The sequence below is a fragment of the Somniosus microcephalus genome, chromosome 13, assembly GCF_052327205.1.
Source record: "Somniosus microcephalus isolate GS21.2 chromosome 13, FLI_Smic_1.0, whole genome shotgun sequence".
In the NCBI taxonomy this organism is placed as follows: domain Eukaryota; kingdom Metazoa; phylum Chordata; class Chondrichthyes; order Squaliformes; family Somniosidae; genus Somniosus; species Somniosus microcephalus.
Genome location: NC_140999.1, coordinates 156,260,142 through 156,279,223, shown reverse-complemented (window position 1 = coordinate 156,279,223; position 19,082 = coordinate 156,260,142). Strand labels below are relative to the sequence as shown.

Genomic DNA, 19,082 nt, shown 5'->3' with positions numbered 1-19,082 from the left:
ATACCAAACACAATCTGGTCACGAATCATGGATGATTTCAGCTCAGAGAAATTACATGTCTGTGCTTTCAGTTTCAGATCAGTTATAAAGCTATCAAAAGTCTCATTTTGTTGCTGTGTCCGAGAACGGAAGATGTATCTTTCATACGTCTCATTCTTTTTGGGAGAGCAATGTGCATCAAATTTTTTTAGCACATCTTCTAATTTTTCTCTGTTCTCATCTGGATTAAATACAAATGTATTAAATACCTCTATCACCTGTGGGCCTGCAACCATAAGCAGCAACGCTATCTTCTTTGCGTCTGGCTTAGTACCGAATCCGATGGCTGCAATGTAGAGTTCGAATTGTTGTTTAAAAGTCTGCCAATTGTAGTCGATTTTTTCTGTGAGTTTCAAACGCTCTAGTGGCTTCAAATTCTCCATGTCGTTTTCACAATTTTCAGCAGATCTTCACCACCCTGGTACCATCTTATGTTCATTAATAAATAGACATTCTTATTATGAACACAGCTAGCTTTTGCTAGTTACTTTATTGAGCCCATGTGGACTAGGTACAGTATCTGTGGAGGCTTCCATTTTGACTGCTGCCTTGTGGGTAGCCTAGTGCCTCATGGGTAATGTAGTTTTAATATATATACAGCTGGGTAGTGTAGTCTTATATACAGCTCTACACAGCTCTACGGCTCCACCTAGTGTCCACTATAGAATGACATGTTATTGATCATTACAGAGAACAGGCAGTTTCAGAATATGAATGAAAGGCCAACCAGGAGTTTTAAGATAGGTCAAGCAGTTTTGGCCCGGGACTACCGCACAGAGAAATGGCAGCCAGGAACGATCTGCACACGTCAAGGACCTCTAATGTATACCGTGGATGTTGGAGAGAGCATTGTAAGACGCCATGCTGACCAGATTCTAGAGTCACTGGAAAACGTCAAATCCACACCACAATCCGATACACCTGGTGATGAAACCGAAGTACCAATTGCATCTACCTCCGAATCGGTGATATTGGAAGCAGACGAACCAAACAACGATGTTGATCCCGAATCAACTTTGCCAGAAGAACCTGATACCCCAAAGAGGCGTTATCCGGACAGAATCAGGAAGCCTCCTCAAAGACTGAATTTATAATTGCTTAACTTCAGCTAATGTATATAGCAACTGTAATTGTAAATATGTTATTTAATTATTAATCAAATGTTATGTACTGTTTAGCTAAAAGGGGAGGAATTGTAGTGTATGTACTTTGAAGAAGGAACTATATTCTGCAGCCCCTGTATACTGCAGTACCAGTAGTGACCACCCCGGTATATAAGCCTGTGTAGTAACTTTGTATAGTAGTTCCAGTTTTGTCTCCATTCAGTAAACACCTGTTGTAACCAACTCCTGCAGTCCGTGTCTCAATTACACACGGACGTTACAGAGGTGGTGCAAAAATATTCAGTATGTGGATAAGGAGGAACCAGGCGTGTTGAGTTATAATACTATCCAAATATATACTATTTACTCTTTAAGTGCTGTGGCAAATTAATAGCCACTTTTTAGTTCAAATATTGAACATCGGTGTAGGTGGCACAGAGATCTGCCACAGAGCAGCCATACATTTAAAGTGATTAATCCATGTAGAGCATAAGTCTAAGTGCCTTAGCAATCTTGATCTCAATAATTAAAAAGGCCTTTAGTTTTTTTAAATTACCTTTCATGTTAGTATGGATGCTGCAATGAGATCTGCCGCGGGACAGCAAAATAGCATAGCCTCTCACTCACTGTGAGCAACACCACAGGAGATCAGCTAGTCATATAAGTGGTATGTACAGTGCACATTTCCTGTCCATAATGCTTGTATGTCATACTCCAAAGTTATGTGTCAAACTCCTTTTTATAAATGAAGGTGAGTCATTTGGAATTTACAGAAAAAAACTCTTCAGGAAACAAAAAAATCCAGAGTCAGAATATCTGCAGCCTCTTATTTGCCAATCACCTTTAGGCAAACAAAACCGATCTTTGGACCTGCAGCCTGAACAGCAGTTAGGCTTTGAATGAATTCAGTTGCTGTCTACTTAACTATTACTTGACTTTGTAGCCTTAACAGCACACAGTTTTTCCTTAGCAGCAGAATAATGCAATGTGCATTTTGCTACTGACTTTATAAAACCATGTATCATCCAACTTACTGTCAGTAACACTGCAAGAAATCTGCCCAAAGGTACAGCACGTGGCAAATTTTAAGCACAAAAAGCCTGTTATACTTTTCTGATTGGTTTCTGGGAAATGTGAGCCAATCAAAACAGAATTTTATTATCCACTTGCCACACTGCCTCTCATTGCATTTCTCTCAAACCTCGATCATATCTTCCAGCTTACCATATGCAGTGCCACGGGAAATCCACTACTGTATATATAGAAGTTTCAAACGCCTTCCATTGTACCTCAGCTGCCACATTTTGTCAAACATGCAAATTTCTGTGTCACACTTACAATAAAGTATGAGGAAAGAAAATCTACAGGAAAAACTTTCCCAGCAACAGAAAATACTTTTTAATTAACCTCAAGATGTTCCTAAATGCAAATAGCCTCTAATTGACCTCAAGATGTCCATATTTAGACCTTGTGACTGTAAAGGGACAGACCGCATTACACACAGCTGCACCTTAGAAGGAGCAAAATGCATTGTGCATTATATTGCATAAGGCTCCTGCACTTATAAATAGCATAACCTCTGACTCACTGTGAGCAGCACTAGGGGAGATCTGCTGTTAAATGCCAAAGAGGCACGCTTTATTCTGAATGCCAGTTTTCTTCTGGATATCACTTCTTGACCAACGCCTGTCTCAAGACTAGCTATTAAACTGGACTGAAATAAAACCAGAAAGTGATGCTGTTAGCTTTAGTCTTTACTTCAGTTGTCATTGTTATCGAGTTTAAAGCTAAGTATATGTATGCTGTATAAGAGGTGTGACTATTGCCCACATACAAAACTATTGTTAACAAATGTTAGGATTTTATCACTTGAAGTATTAAGAAGTCAGTCAAAGCGCTTGGTTAACGATGCTATATTAACAATTTTAGTATGTTAGAATTGAATAACATCGATTGTTCATAATTTATGTGCAATATTCTCTTGTGCCCCCTGAGCCATTTAACAGCATGACAATTTCTGTATTCATATACAGGACAAATGTGTTTTATATGTGCAATATGAACTCTTCTTTGTGGTCTTCACTTTCATTCTGTCATTTGAATGTTTAATGGCTGTTGTACAGGAAATAAGAAAAATGAGCAGCATTTTTGTAAGTATAAAATCTGAGTTATAGTTGTAGATAAAAGTGATTTTTTAAGTAAATACCGGTAGTTGTTAATTATTCACTCTATTCAGTATTCATTCCAACCAGGAATGCAGCAACAGAGCACTTTTTAGATCAAATGACCCAGTGTAATGCCTTTCCTCTTACAATCTCATAACTAATTATCCGTTTATAACTGTACAGCATTGCTGTTTGAAATATATCTTACAAAATGTATTCATGTTTTTAAAATTAAATAACTGGAAAGAGTTTTCAGTTTTTTCACTCTGCACTGGTCTAATTGATTTTCTTTAATTCCTTCCCTTTTCTAAGGAGGAATTGCATTGCAATGGCTATTGTTTCTTTTTACCCAGTTACTGGATAGAGTGATTACTCTGTTTCAGTAACACAAAGATAATACCAGCAAATGCTAATTAGGTTTATGAGGGTGAAAGACTTCATCACAGATCAAAACGTAATTGTCCCAGGAAGACCAGTTTGTATCAGCACAGCTGTTACATTTAGCAGAGATTTGTGACTGTTCATCGTAATGTGCTACAATAAAGATGGTATTGTCATCTACAGTGCTGTATTATATTGTGAGGATTTTAACTTGTTTCTTTGGTAATAAAGCATCAATGAAATTAAAAACATCATGAATAAAGTACAGAAAATATTGGAACTGCAGAACAGGCTTGTCAGCATTTGAAAGAGAATTAAGAGAGAGTTAATGTTTCCGATGGAGACCCCTTTTCAGAACTGAAATGAATTTATTTAGCAACATTAACTGTTAAAAAAATAATTGCACTTATAAAGTGCCTTATTAAATCTTTCAGACAGGTCCAAAAGCATTCCACATAGAATGAATAACATTGTGTAGTTACTGTTGTAACACAGCTATTATAGAAATAACGGAAAATAGCAAAGCTTAAACAAGTACAGTTAAATGGACTTAAAACCGAAGTAGCTTAAAATAAGTCACATAAGGATTTGATCTGAATAAACCAGATTTTTTTGTAATGGTATTTTAAATCTATTTACAGTACTATTTAAGTGTCTCTAAATTATCATCGCATAAAGTTTTGGTGATAAATAAAAACTTGGTTTAAAATGCTTTGGGGTGTTCTGAGGGCATGGTAAATACAGACTACACATTTTTGCAACAGAATGAAATAAGTCACATTTATTTTAGTTTGTACCAAAAATAGTGTATTATGGAAGATTGGGCCAGAAATTCCAGGCCAGAAGCGTGAGTGCGGTCGGCTTACTCACGCTTCTGGCCGTTGGAAATGCCGGCGCTCAGCATGAACAGCGCATGCGGGGAACGCCGGCATTTCCAGACCTCGAGCGCGTGCGACTGCACAGGCAGCGCTTGCGCAGTGAACTTCATGGATTTCATTCATGAAATCCGTGAGGTTAAGTCCTTAGAAGTTACACTGAAAAAAAGCAAGTGTAAAGTGGTTCATTGGCTGCGGAGGAAGATATATTTTATCGTGGAGATTTTGAAATGCAATATTTTTGTTTGGGAAAGGGAGGGAAGTTATTTTAAGAAATTTTAAGTAAGTTTTAAAGTTAAAATTTTTTTTTTTTTAAAGGGTTTTCAGAACGGTAGGTAGAAGGAGCAATTGTGGCTGTGTGAATGGAATGTGAGAATGAGTTATGTATGTATGTCCACATATATTCCTTTACGTATATGTATGTATGTTTTATATTCCTTTACTATGAATGTATGTTTTTAATTATGATTTTCCAATAAGTTACTTTCTCTGAAAGTCATAATTAAATAATACATTCATACACATAAGTAAAGGAATATATACATAACACGCAAAGGAATATATACAGACATACATACTTTCAGAAGCTCCACGATAAGAAATATCTTCCTCCGCAGCCTCTGTAGCAACTGTTCCCATGCTTTTTTCATGTGTAAGTTGTAATGACTGGACCTCACTGAAAGCATTAATGAAAGCGGCGAATTATACTGCGCACGCGCTGCCTGTGCAGTCGCACGCGTTCTGCCTCTGAACCCCTTCGTTCAGAGGACAGGAAATGCCGGTTTTCCCCACATGCACTGTGCATGCTGAAAACCGGCATTTCATCCGGCCAGATGCGTAAGTACCCCGACCGTACTAGCGCATTTGGAAGGGAATTATTGGGCCAACATTTTACATGTCAATAAAATAAAAAATTTAACACTTGCACGACTTGCCCTCTCGCATCTGCGACTGAGGGTCCAAGGAGGTGCATTGCGCAAGAGGTCATCATCGCACGTATCCTCACACTGTTCCCTTTGGGGAACTGTATGAAGTAGTGGAAGGATTTATGGCCGTGATTAACGCTCATTCCGTGACCGTAACCATCTTTGAACCAGCCATTAGTGTGGTTAGTCCTATGGCGGGAGGGTTTTATGGGCTCCCACAACCCATCTGAGGGGGGGGGGACCACCAACACCCACGGACGCAAGTATCCCGCTGGATGTCCACCCAGAATTTAAAGTTGGAGCTCCGACTCCACTTGCCGGGACTGTCTGGAGTGGGGTTCAAAACCCTACTCCTTCTGGCCCAACGGCGGGGATGCTTACTGCTACGCAAAAGGCCCACTCCGCACAAAAGGTGACACCCATACGTTTCCTGCGCCTTTTCCCTCCCCGTGACTAGAGCCCTATGCTGCCATTTCACGTAGCTAATCGGATTGGGCGTTTGTCATAGTGGTAGGATCCCCGCCACTGGGCCAGATCAGGGTAGGGTTTCGAACCCCGCTCCAGACAGTCCCGGCAAGTGGAGTCGGAGCTCCGGCTCTAAATTCTGGGTTGACATCCAGTGGGATATTTGCGTCCGTGGGTGTGGGTGGCCCCCCCCCTCCTTGTATAGCTTGTGGGAGCCCGTAAAACCCTCCCGCCATAGGACTAACCGCCCTAATGGCTGGTTCAAAGATGGTTACGGTCACGGAATGAGCGTTAATCACGGCCATAAATCCTTCCACCACTTCATACAGTTCCCCAAAGGGAACAGTGTGAAGACACGTATGACGACGACATTGCTAAATAAATAAATGGAATTAAAAAAATTCTTTTAGGGCTTTTAAAAGTCTTTAAATTGCTTTAATTCTCTTTAAAACTACTTCAGATTACTCAAAATAATGTAAACATTTAAAAAAGTTTATAAAAGTTACCAAAATCTTCAAAAAACTTCCAAAAACCTATTTAAACTGCTGCTTTGCATGTAAAAAAGCAAAGCAGCTTGACAGAAACATTGGGGGCGTGTCCAGTGAAACTGAGACCTCAAGGGGCGTGTCTCACTTACACTGCACGCTCCTGGGTCCGCGCTGGCTGCACTCCTGGGTGGCGTGACGTCATACGCTGCCCGGGAATGTGCTTTCAATTTCTCCAAGTTCAGGCGTCCCAGAAGCTGATCGGCAGGAGCGCGGGGTAAGTGCAAATACGGGGCTTGCACGCGCTGCAAGCCCCGTTCTGGAATTTCTGGCCCATTGTGTATCCACACTCTTCTTCAGATTAGTGCTAGAAATGTACAGGGAATTATTTTTAATGTTTTGTATCACAGGAGATGCAAAGAGCTACAAGGGAGTCATTTTTTTCATTTGTGAGATTCCTAATTGTTTGAAGTCACTTCAACTAATCAGAGCTTTTTAAAAATCTGCTGAACTTTAGAAACAAAAGGGAAAAAATTTGGTTGCTTTGCGCAGGGGGCTCTAACAGGGCGCAAAGCAACTAGCCTCTGGGCGCGGCACCACTAACACCTCCCACGAAATTCAGCGGGAGGTTAGCGGCAGCGGTAGCCGTTAGCACCCCGCGGTGCTGCGCCTCTGGTGATAACGTCATCGCTGTGTGTAGCGCCCCGGCCGCAAACTTGGCTCGCTCCCCCTGACCTACCGCTGGACGCTATGTCCGACAGGGTCAGGAGGGCGTTTTTGCGGCCGGAGCGGCGATAATTAAAGGGCAGGTGCCAAGCGGCCATTTTTTTTTGGGCGGCCTGCCAGCACCTGCCCCCTCTCGCCTCCTCCTGCGGGGCGCTGACCGCGATCAGTCAGCCCAGCACTCCTCTTGAGTGCCAGGCTGTTTTGCCTGCACCCCCTCCCCGGTGGTCCAGCAGGGCCCCAGTACGTGCTGCACTAAGCCCCTCCCCTTTAATCAGGGGAGGGAGGCCTGTAGTATCGCGGCGCTACGTGTCGACATGCGTGGCGCTGCTGTACATAGCGCCGCGATATTCAATGGGAGCGCCCCAAGAGCGAGGGGGAGCGCTTCCAGTAGAGCCTCGCCTCCTGCTTCGGGCACTACCATTGAATTTCGTGCGCGGGGGTGCTAACTTTTTCAGGGCGTTAAAAGTAGCACCCCGGCGAAGCTAGTGCCCCAAAGGGGGCGTGAGCCAATTTTCCCCCCAAAATGTTCAATAATTAAAAGATGTGATTTATAGTTTCTCATAAGTTACAGGCCCAGGATTAAATAAAGAAGCATAGGCCTAGAAATTCACTATGGCCCCGCCAGCTGGCTAGCGCCCAAAAGTTAGCGCTGGGCGGGAAGCCTATAGCGATCGTCAGATATTCATTGTTAGCGCCCCAATTCGGAACCGGGCGCTATACCAGGGTGTGCCCGCCTCCGCTTGGGGCGCTGACACTGAATATCAGCGCTCTTGGCGCCGCTGCGCCAGCCGCTGCGGAGCGGCAGGCTGTGGTACTGCAGGCCTCCTCCTTCTCTTAAGGGGGAGCTGCCTGCAACGGGGAGATCGCCGCTGGATAGTGCCGGCAAATGAGCCCGGCACCACGGAGAAGTGCCGGGCTCGCGGAAAGCAGCCGGCAATTCCGCGGGGGGGGGGGGGGTGGGGTGGAGGAGGCCGGGGAAGGAGGTGCGGGCAGGCGGCCGCCGAAAAAGCGGCCGGCCGCACCTTCCGCTTTAAAGCGCCCCACTAAGGCAGCAGGACGGCCCCGTTTTCTGGTCGCTGTTTGCGGCCGCTTCGGAGGAGGCGGCCGCAATTAAATATGGGGATCGGGCTGGTTTCGGGGCGGAACCGGGGCACTGCGCACACCGATGACGTCATCAGTGCCGGCGCAGCGCTAACGGCTACCGCCGCCAATACCGCTGCGCTGAATATCTGCGCAAACTGATTTCTGGCGCAAAATCACTCTTTAGGCGTTAACTGGGCGCAAAGCTGGCAGCGCCTTAATGAATTTCTAGGCCATAGACTTTGATTCTTGATTGGTGATTTGACAATATAGCATGATATATTTAAACTGGAGACCTGATTACCTACACTGAGAGCACTGACCATCAGCGATTGCCACAATACACAATACCAGTAAAAAAGAACCAAAGTGGGATAAAATTACCCCATGAAAGTTACCATGTGGATTCTGATATAGCTAAAGAACTGGGTATAATCTCATCTCTGGTTCAGATGATAGTCATAAAGTGCTTGAGATTCAAACAAGATAAAAACATAAAGGAATTAAGGAATGAGAAAAGGCAATTTGGTTCTTAAACCCCATTCTTTCTTTGTTTTCATCTACAACTCGCTCTATGGCTTTACCTCTTCTCCATCTCTACACCCTCCTTCAGTCCTAACTTCCAGTATGTGCTCTCCATTCTTCCAACTGTGACCTCCTTTGCATCCCCACCTCCACCACTCCATCTTCCGCCAAATAACCTTTGTTAATTCCTTGACTTTTTAAAAGTTGTTATCTTAAGTAAATTGCAAGCAGTTTATAACTGTCATCCGAACCAGAGCCCCCTGCCTCTCTACCTCTCTCGCCACCTTCAAAAGCTTCCTTAAAATCTGCCTGTTTGATCTTGCCATCGGTCACTACCCCAACTCTTCTCAACAACAACAACTTGTATTTATATAGTGCCTTTAACGTAGTAAAACATCCCAAGGCGCTTCACAGGAGTATTAAAAGACAGAAAAAAACACTCACAGCACTACTCGATTTCTGGTTATTTTCACCTCAATGAAGTGCTTTGAGATATTTTATTGCTTTAAAGGTGCAAGTTGTTGGCACTAATAATGACAATGAACAGGCCCAATTTTCCCCGTCATGAATTCTACCCAGTGGAAGGAAAGGGATACAAGACTAAAGTTGTTCAAAAAATAGAGGGTATGTGCTGGATCATGGGAATAGAGGAGGTCATAGAGTTAAGGTGGAGTAAGGTGAAAAGATTTTAAATTGAGAATGATGTATTACGGGTGCCAACAGAGATCGTCGGTGACAGGCGTCGTTGGAGTTTGGGACTTATTGTAGTTCTGGATTTGATATGAGCAGCAGAGCTCTGGATGACTAAAAACATGGGTAAAATAAAAGTTTTGAGGAGCCTTTTAAAGGGGAGAGAAATATTAAATCAGAGGATTTTAGGAAAATACTAGAGTATGGGAGCAAGGTGACTGAAGGCTCTGCCACTGATGGTGGAGCAGGAGGAGGGAGGAGAATGCACAGGAGGATAAAATTAGAGGACAATGTTATGGATGGGACATAGGATTGGGGGAGCCTGAGTGAAAAGCTGGAAGAGGGCTGAGTCAATGTCCAGGGTATTGAGCTTTTGGTGAGAGTCAAATAGGATATCTTTGTTCTTACGAATGTTCGGTTGGAGAAAATTCTGGCTTATCTATAACCTGATGTCAGATAGGCAGTCTGGCAGCACAGCACTGGTTGTGATTGGCAATGTCCAATTCAGTGATCTCTGTGTCATTCTTATCAAATCAATCTTGGTGTTTTCTGTTTTTTTGGCACTAGGGTTTTACTGGCTGCAGAGTATAAGGCATCCCTGAAGTTTTTCCAGTCCATTTCCAATTTGACAGTGCTGAGATGATATTACACAGCTTGACAGAGCTGATCTTCCACTCCTGCTGCTTTATGTCTGGTGATATTAAATCTTCTAGGGGGTTTGTAACCTTGTGGTCGAAATGGAGTTATCTGTGGATCAAGTTTGAATCTGTGGTCCATCCTACACTCAGCTCCCAGCATGACTCGTGTGATCTTAACATCTTTGACATCTCTCTGGCGAACCAGTATGTGGTCAATCAGGTACCAATGATTTGGAGCGAGGGTGAATCTATGTCGTTTTGTATTTGCTTGGAAGCTTGAAGAGGATGTTGGTGATGGTCAAATGATGTTCTGTACACACCCTAAGGAGCAATGTTCCATTATTATTGCACTTCCCTATGACGTACCTGCCAATGACTTCCTTCCAGGACTGGTGGTCAACTCCTACATGAGTATTGAAGTCACCTATGAAAATTAGCTTGTCCTTTCTAGGAACCTGCGAGATGACATACTCTAGATCTTCATAGAATTCATTTTTGGTTTCATCGGAGTTTGTCATGGTTGCTGCATAGGTACTAATAATGGTGGCATACCTCTTACAAGACAACAAAAGTCTGATAGTCATCAGGCGATCATTTACTCCTTTAGGAAGACTCTCAACCTTAGATATTTTGTTGGATTTTACAGCAAAACAAAACCCCACTTCTCTATGTTCCTCTTTGGAGTGCCTTATACATTTCTAAATTGTCTTTGTTTTTTTACCAACCTTTGCCACAATATCATTGATGGTTGAGCTTAGTTCCCAGGCACTGAGAGCTGACAACCATGATTGGGAGAGGCTTGCCTTGCATTTTTTGGGGAGGCCAGCCATGCTGCAGGTGTACTGCGCTGCAGATGGGTGGAATCCCAAGATTGATGACATTACAAATTTCCAAACTCTTAACTCATCCTAATGTTACATTTTTTACTTCAAACAAATTTTTTTTTTTTAATTCTTAAAACACATTTATATAGTTTCTTTTAAACAGTTTCTTCGATATTTTTTTTGTTCCTGCAATTAGGTAGATTGAAATTAACTGTTCTGTCTGAAGACAGGCTGCAGATGAAATGGAAAGAAGCTGATGGAAACAAACATGGGTATAAAGTACGCGTAAAGCCGTCAGCAGGTAAAGGGACTTTTTTTTTTACACTTCCTTGGTGAAAAGTAAACTGTACATATGCATTTTTGTAGCATTTTCTTCCTCATCTCTCCTGATAGTGGTGACTTATGCTGGGGTACAATTGCATGGGTGCCAGCAGCACTTAAGTACCTCACCCAAGTGATCATGTGCAAGTCTTGGCAATGAATGTTAGTAGGATGTTTGGGTGTGGGGAAGATGAGGTCATAATTCAGCCAAACCCAATCCTATCCTCATCTCACATTCACATATAGTAGTACAGGAAAACAAAAAAAATAAAGTGACCTTTGGAAAATAATGGAAAACAATCAGGAACGGGAATATTTGCTGATACTTCTCCTTCCTAGCCCAGGGATGCTAAGACCAATTGCAGCACTTCTACTGCTGCCCTGGTGAGATCAGCTAACAGTAACGACCAGCGAGTGAACCTATGACCCTCCTGAAGTATATGTCTCATTACTTTAGGCAATGATATAAGCATTGAGTCATCAATGAAACTAAGGGTTTTCACGTTAATTGATAGTATGCCATCATTCTCTGGGCTTCCTCCCAGTCACAATAATGGAAAGGTTCCTTTGGCAATATTTTACTGCCTGGTGAAAGGGGAGCTGAATCCCTATGGAAATTCTCCCCTTGGCAATTTAACCCCAATTTCACTGAACTAAACCTGTAGGGCTTCCTTACTGACATCACTGAAAGAATAAAACCACATGAAGCAGCCGGAGCCATTTGGAGTTTAGGCTGACAGAAGGAGTAAGACAAGCCTTACATTAAGGTATGTCTAAATAAAAAGGAAAAACTGCAAATGCTGGAAATGCACAGCATCTGTAAAGATAAGGGGTAGATTAATACATTGTGTGTAGGACTCTTCCCCCCCCCTTTTTCTGTGTTTGTTTCTGGTTGGATCTGTTTCTCAAATTTCTGCCAAATCTCACTTTTTGGGCTGTTCTTACAATTTCTGTGAAAAATCCGAAGTCTCAATAATATTTTAATAATATTGAGCTTAAAGAGTTAGGCCTAGAAATTCAGTGGGCCTTGCGCCCACTTAGCGCCTAAAGAGGTCTTTTGCGCCGGCGGCGTGGTAGCGCGGAAATTGAGTGCAGCGGTATTGGCGGCGGTAGCCGTTAGTGCTGCGCCGGGACCGATGACATCATCGGTGTGCGCGGTGGCCCGTAACGCCCCGAAACCGCGCCGATCCCCATATTTATTTGCGCCCGCCTCCTCCGAAGCGGGCGCAAACAGCGAACAGAAAACGGGGCCGTCCTGCTGCCATAGTGGGGCGCTTTAAAGCTGAAGGTGCGGCCGGCCGCTTTTTCGGCGGCCGCCTGCCCGCACCTCCTTCCCCGGCCTCCTCCACCCCCCCCCGCGGCATTGCCGGCTGGTTTCTGTGGAGCCCGGCACTTCTCCGTTGTGCCGGGCTCTTTTGCCGGCACTCGCGATCGGGGCTCCGGCCGTTGCAGGCACCTCCCCCTTAAGAGAAGGAGGAGGCCTGCAGTACCGCAGCCTGCCGCACCGCATCGGGTGGCGCTGCGGCAACTAGCGCGCCGATATTCAGTTGCAGCGCCCCAAACGGAGGCGGGCACACCCTGGTATAGCGCCCGCTTCCGAATTGGGGCGCAGAAGACGAATATACGGCGTGCGCTAATGCCTCCCCGCCCAGCGCTAACTTTTGGGCGCGAGCGAGCTGCCCGCGCCCAAGTGAATTTCTAGGCCTTAGTTTTCACTATAACGTTTCTATTTTCTGAACAACAATTTAAAAATATTATTAATGGCAATTTCCCTGGTGAAGCACTGGAACAATTTTCTGGATTTCAATTCTGAACATTTTTCATGGGGTGAGGAGTGTGTTGGTTTTTGATCTACTTTAATCGAAATCTGACAGTGGAACAAACTTCCTCTCCTGCCCCCTCCCTCCCACCCCACCCCGCAAGACCCTCCTCCCTGCGACTTATCTGTTTACAGGTGAGCCTTGCCTTAATGCTGGCCGGCAACCTCTGGCTACCCAATTTCCTCTTTGGTCCACTGGGCAGCTGTGGCTGCCGCTTTGACCCGTTCTGGGCGAGCAACTGACCGACAGCATGTAGATGAGGTCCGGGAGTTAAAATACCATCTGCCCCAGACTTGGGCCAGCAAGTGCATTTTGCAGTCACACCACCTCCGCCTGCCCGAAACCCGCTTGGGGTTACAATTGACCCCAAAATATTGGGTCAGTAGCTTAATTTCTGTATTTAACTGTTCCTCCCCCTTTTTCTACTCGCCTCTCACCCCCGTCCCCCCCCCGCCCAGCCCCCCTTCCTGGCCCTCACTCCATACCCCCAGCTCTGTAATTAGCTACCTACACTTGAAAGATTGGAAACCTGGTAGCAAGCATTGTTATCGCTATTCACAGTGGAAAGTTCAGCTCCAGCTGATGCTTTGTGCTAACGTCAACAGGAAGGCCATGCCCACGGTGACTAAAGTACAAACTCCAGTGGAGTGGGGGGGCGTCTATTTTATTTATTTGGCTTCCTTTCGTCAGAGGAAACAGTGACTCTCTATTTGTTCAACAATTCAATCTAATAAATAGTGATTTGACATTTACCTTTCCTCACTCTGGGTTGTTTATGGTCAATAGGTGGAATTTCCTCCTAATTTTATGGCCAACAAGAATATTTCCACCCAGCATTGCTTGAATCTGAATAAAATGTTGAAAACATAGCCTAGCACGAGAGTTTATTTCAGGTTTTATCATAACTGTCAGTTTCATCATGAACTTCCTTCTGAAAAATGCTCTGCTAGTTGCAGAAAAGCACAGAAATGAAAATCCTACTTACTGAGTTACATTTATGGTCTTTCATGATCTCTAACTTTATTATTGATTTAGGCTCTTAATGAGCTCATCCAAAACTCTGCTGCCTGTATCCTAACTTGCAGCAAGTTCCGTTCACCCATCACCCCTGTGTTCGTTGACTTACGTTGGCACCCGGTCCACCAACGCCTCGATTTTAAAATTCTCATCCTCGTGCTCAAATCCCTCCATGGCCTTGTCCCTCCCTATCTCTGTAACCTCCTCCAGCACTACAACCCTCCAAGTACTCTGCGCTCCTCTGGCCTCTTGTGCATCCTCCACTTCCAGTGCCCCATCATTGATAGCTGTGCCTTCAGCTGTCTAGACCCTAAACTGTGGAATTCACTTCCTCAACCTCTCCACCTTGCTCCTCCTTTAAGAGCTCCTTAAAACCAACCTCTGTGGCCAAGCTATTGGTCACCTGTCCTAATGTCTCTTCCTTCTTTGGCTCGGTGTCAATTTCTGCTGGATCTGCTGAAGAGCCTTGGGGCATTTTACTAGGTTAAAGGTGCTCTGTAAATACAAGTTGTTGTTGTTTACAAGCTGTAATGAAATGGCAGTACAGGTAGACTATCCTTTATCCAAAAACCTCGGGACCAGCCGTGTTTCGGTTTTAGGAAAATTTCGGATTTCGGAAGGTGCGCGAAAACACTTCGGTTTTCAGAGGTAATTCGGTTTTCGGGAGTGCGGATAAAGGATACACTGGCCTAGAAATTCAGTCGCGTTTGCGCCCACTTATTGGCTATAAAGTGGTTTGCGCCTGAAGTTTTTTATCGCCCGAAATTCAGATGGACCCTAACGTCGGCGTTAGCCGGTAGCGCCGCGCCGGCACCGATGACGTCATCGGTGTGCGCAGCACCCCGGTTGCAATGCTATTCCGGCCCGATGGCCAAATTCAGTTGCGGCCGCCTCGCCCGTGGCAGCCGCAAACAGCGTTTGTGAAACGGGGTCTTGCAGCTCCGAAAGGCCGGCGCATAAAGGTGGAGCGGCGGCCGGCCGCTTTCCCGGCGGCCGCCTGCCCGCACCTCCCTCCCCAGACTCCTGCACCACCCCCCCGCGGCATTGATGTCTGAGTCCCGCGAGCCCGGCACTTCTCCGTGGTGCCGGGCTCATTTGCCGGGGGAATCCACCGGTGATCTGACGGCTGCAGGCAGCTCCTCCTTAAGAGAAGGAGGAGGCCTGCAGTACCCCAGCCTGCCGCACCGCATCGGGTGCCGCAGCGGGAGCTGGACGCCTGAAAGTGACATTCATCGCCCGTAGCGAGGCGGCCAAACCCTGCAATAGCGCCCGCCGCCGTCTTGGCCCGTCGCAACTGAATTTTAGGCGGGCGCTATGGGAATCCTGGCGGGCGCAAAATTTCGGGCGCAAAAGACCTGGCGGGGCCATACCGAATTTCTAGGCCACTATCTCTTATCCGAAATGGGGTGGGGGTCGGCGGGGGTGGGGTACGGCGGGGGGGTCGGGGGTCGGTGAGGGTCGGGTTCGGCCGGGGGGTCGGGGGTGGGGGTCGGCGGGGGTCGTGGTCGTGCGCATTTCGGTTTTCAGAAGTCATGTTTGCTCCACTTTCGGCTTTCAGAGGTTTTCTGGTTTCGGATGTGCGGATAAAGGCTGGTACACTTACGCTGAGCGATTTCGGTTTTCAGAAGTGCGGAAAAATGCTACACTATCCCTTATCCGGCTAGGCCTGTAAGTCGTGCGCCACTCTGGTCATGTCGTGCGCACGACTTACGCTGACCGAAAAAACCTTCGGTTTTTAGAGGGTTTCGGTTTTCGGAAGTCCGGATAAAGGGTAGTCTACCTGTAATGATATTTCACTTGCACATGAGCAGGGAAATCCAGATTCTTTGAGAATTTACAATTCTGCTGTCTGGGTGAAGATTTGTTTCAGCCATGTAACTCCAAGGAGCTGGCATATAGCACCCCTGCGATCAAAACTACAGAAGGGCCCAATGTAAAAGCATCTTAAGAGTTGCAGTGACATTAATGTCCATTTTGAAAGAATTCTCTCAATTACTGTTCCTTTTCCATAAAAACGTGTGAACAAATTGCATTCTCAAGAATTGTGCATTTGAAAGCCGGGTATTCCACGGTTTTGTTGGCAACTTGTTAATCACAGAGAAAAACAGACATTCCCCTGTCTTTCATTAAAAGAGGAATTTCACCCTGTAAATATATCCCTGAAGCATTTAATTTTAAAAGGCTGAAGTGGCTGTTCCATTTTTTAAGCATGAGGTCAGTTACAAGTTGTGTTCCTGTGTGTAAGTGAGGAACTGCTTTCATGCCAAAACAAAAACAAACCTGGTTTGAATACCTTCAGTATCAAATATGCTCTCTCGGCAGGTTGCCAAAATAGTGCTACATGTCTGTACAGGTTAGTACTGTAAAAAAGGCATCAATATGCTGATGGGACAAAGTGCCAAAACATTTTTTAAAAACAAGTTTTTTTTATTTGATTGATAAAATGGTCAAACTTTGTAATAACTCGGTTCCTTCAAGGGTGCATTAGATTGAACATGTCCACATCCACAGCAACCTGCACATTTCACAAACATAGTAAACCACTCGTTGAATACAGTATTGTTACGTTCGTCTTCATTCATGTTCACTTATAAGTAGTATAAGGTGGTCAAACGTAGCAGTTAAATTTCCAAGTATGACTCTGCGGCAGGGAACCTCACCCGCTGACAAAGGAGCCTCACAAAATGACCCCTTAGTCTCTGCTTATTTGATCTTGAATCAGTTTTTCAGTTGCCCTTCCCGTTGGCTGTTGGTAACTTGCCATTCATTCATGATGCTGATTTCTTTATACACTCATAATACTTCTGAATTGAATCCACCAGCTCCCTGCTTCACCATTTGATCTTCACATCACTATCAGTACCTTATTAATCAATATCTTAACAATGCAAGATAGAGACATACCAAATATAGTAATCTGTATTATAATAGCAAAATACTGCGGATGCTGGAAATCTGAAATAACAACAGAAAACGCTGGAAAAACTCAGCAGGCCAGGCAGCATCCGTGGAGAGAGAAACAGAGTTAACGTTTCAGGTCTGGGACCCTTCATCAGAACTGGAAAAAGCTGGAGATGTAACAGATATTAAGCAGGTGCAGAGACAGGAGGGGAGAAAGGAATTGAAGGAATATACTGTGCTTTTGTATGAGGCAGGAAAGATAAAATGTTGCAAATGGGAATGGCAAAATCATACAGCATGAAAAATGGGGGCAGGGGTTATAGTTTGAAATTGTTGAACTCAATGTTGAGGCCAGAAGGATTTAAAGTGCCTAATCGAAAGATGAGGTGCTGTTTCTCGATTAGGCACTTTAAATCCTTCTGGCCTCAACATTGAGTTCAACAATTTCAATCTATAACTCCTGCCCCCATTTTTCATGCTGTATGATTTTGTCATTCCCATTTGCAACATTTTATTTTTCCTGCCTCTAACAGAAGCACAGTATATTCCTTCAATTCCTTCCCCCCCTCCTGTCTCTGCACCTGCTTAATATCTGTTACATCTCCAGCTTTTTCCAGTTCTGATGAAGTGTCCCAGACCTGAAATGTTAAATCTGTTTCTCTCTCCATGGATGCTGCCTGGCCTGCTGAGTTTTTCCAGCGTTTTCTGTTGTTATTTTAGTAATCTCTATTGCTCTTTCACTCTATAGGCCCTCAAGGTTAATGAATTCTTCATCAGAGTTCCAGTATTTTTCAAGTGGTCCATTCATTACATAATAGACATGAGCTCACAGACTCAAATTGTTCACTAAATTTGCTGTCTTGCTTTTAGAGGTCTTCAGAAGAAAAATAGTAAGGATGATACTTCATGCTACCACAGTTTGGCCTAGAAATTCAGTGGGCTGCGCCACCCGTTGGCGCCTTAGGAGGGCACTTAGTGGGTTGGACGCCATTGCCCACGCCTCCCGCTACCGCCCCGATCGCTAAATTTAGTAGCGCCCCCTGCTTTAACGCCGGTCGCTATTTGCGACCGGTTCAGGGGGGCCTACCTGCGGCGGTAGAGGCGCTGAGGTGCGAGGCGGCCATTTTTTTTGCTGGCCGCCTGCCAGCACCTCTCCGCGCCGCCATCCCCGGCCTCCTGAGCCCCCCCACCCCCCCCCCGCGTGGAGTACCGGCTGTGTCCCAAGAGCCCGGCACTTCTCCTCGGTGCCAGGCTCTTTTGCCGGCACTCGCGATCGTCGCCCGTGCTGCAGCAGGCCCCTCCCCTTTAAGAAGGGGAGGAAGGCCTGCAGTACCGCAGCGCGCCGTGCTGCAGCGTGTGGCGCTGCGGCACGTTGCGCTGCGATCTTCAGCTGCAGTGCCCCAAGAGGGATGCGGGGCGCCTCGAGTAATGCCGCGCTTCCCTCTGGGGCGCTCAAACTGAATTTGCGGCGGGCGGCTGCGACTACTTCCGGGGCGGTACTTCCGGCACCCAGACGAGGCTGGCACCCCAAACGGGGCACCACTGAATTTCTAGGCCTTTGTGCTTAAAGGAGGTTGAAGCTGAAATGTTGCCCTAGTATACTATTAGAGCAATATAAGGAGGCTTGATTTCATGTTGGCTTGTGGCAAATGTCCTACTCTGTAACCATTATGAATGTACTTTTGTAGTTACAGTCTGTTTCTTTCACAGGTACCTCTGAACGGGAAATAATCCTGAAGACAAATATAGCAAAAGCAACTGTTGTGGGCCTTTCTCCCACTCAAGAGTACACACTCCAAATATTACTGCTTAATGGAACCCGGGAACACCATTACGCCAAAAGAAAGTTCATCAGTAAGAATCTAGTTTGCAATCCACAGGAATTAACATAAGTGTTCTCAGACTTTACTGCAGCCTGATCAATGGAGCAGTTGAAACTCATTTTGTGTAAAAAATGAAATGAATGTACATTTTTTCTTTCTTAAAGAATTAACATCAGTTTTCGAGGTAGTCAAACTCATAGTATCGTTGATGGTTTACACGGCACAGTTGAAAGCAATAACTGACTATTAAAATAATTTTTGGTGCTAAATGTAGAATT

The 19,082-nt window shown here is 45.1% G+C and overlaps 1 protein-coding gene across 2 annotated transcripts in view; it reads left to right on the top strand.

The window, feature by feature from the left end:
- Positions 1–19,082, top strand: part of LOC147108694 (collagen alpha-1(XIV) chain-like) — a 185,047-nt gene that overhangs the window by 9,113 nt on the left and 156,852 nt on the right. For both annotated transcript variants that reach the window (XM_086005412.1, XM_086005411.1), the window contains exons 2-3: positions 11,119–11,223; positions 18,692–18,835. In XM_086005412.1, the coding sequence (XP_085861538.1) occupies positions 11,119–11,223; positions 18,692–18,835 (249 nt within the window). The remainder of the gene's footprint in view (positions 1–11,118; positions 11,224–18,691; positions 18,836–19,082) is intronic.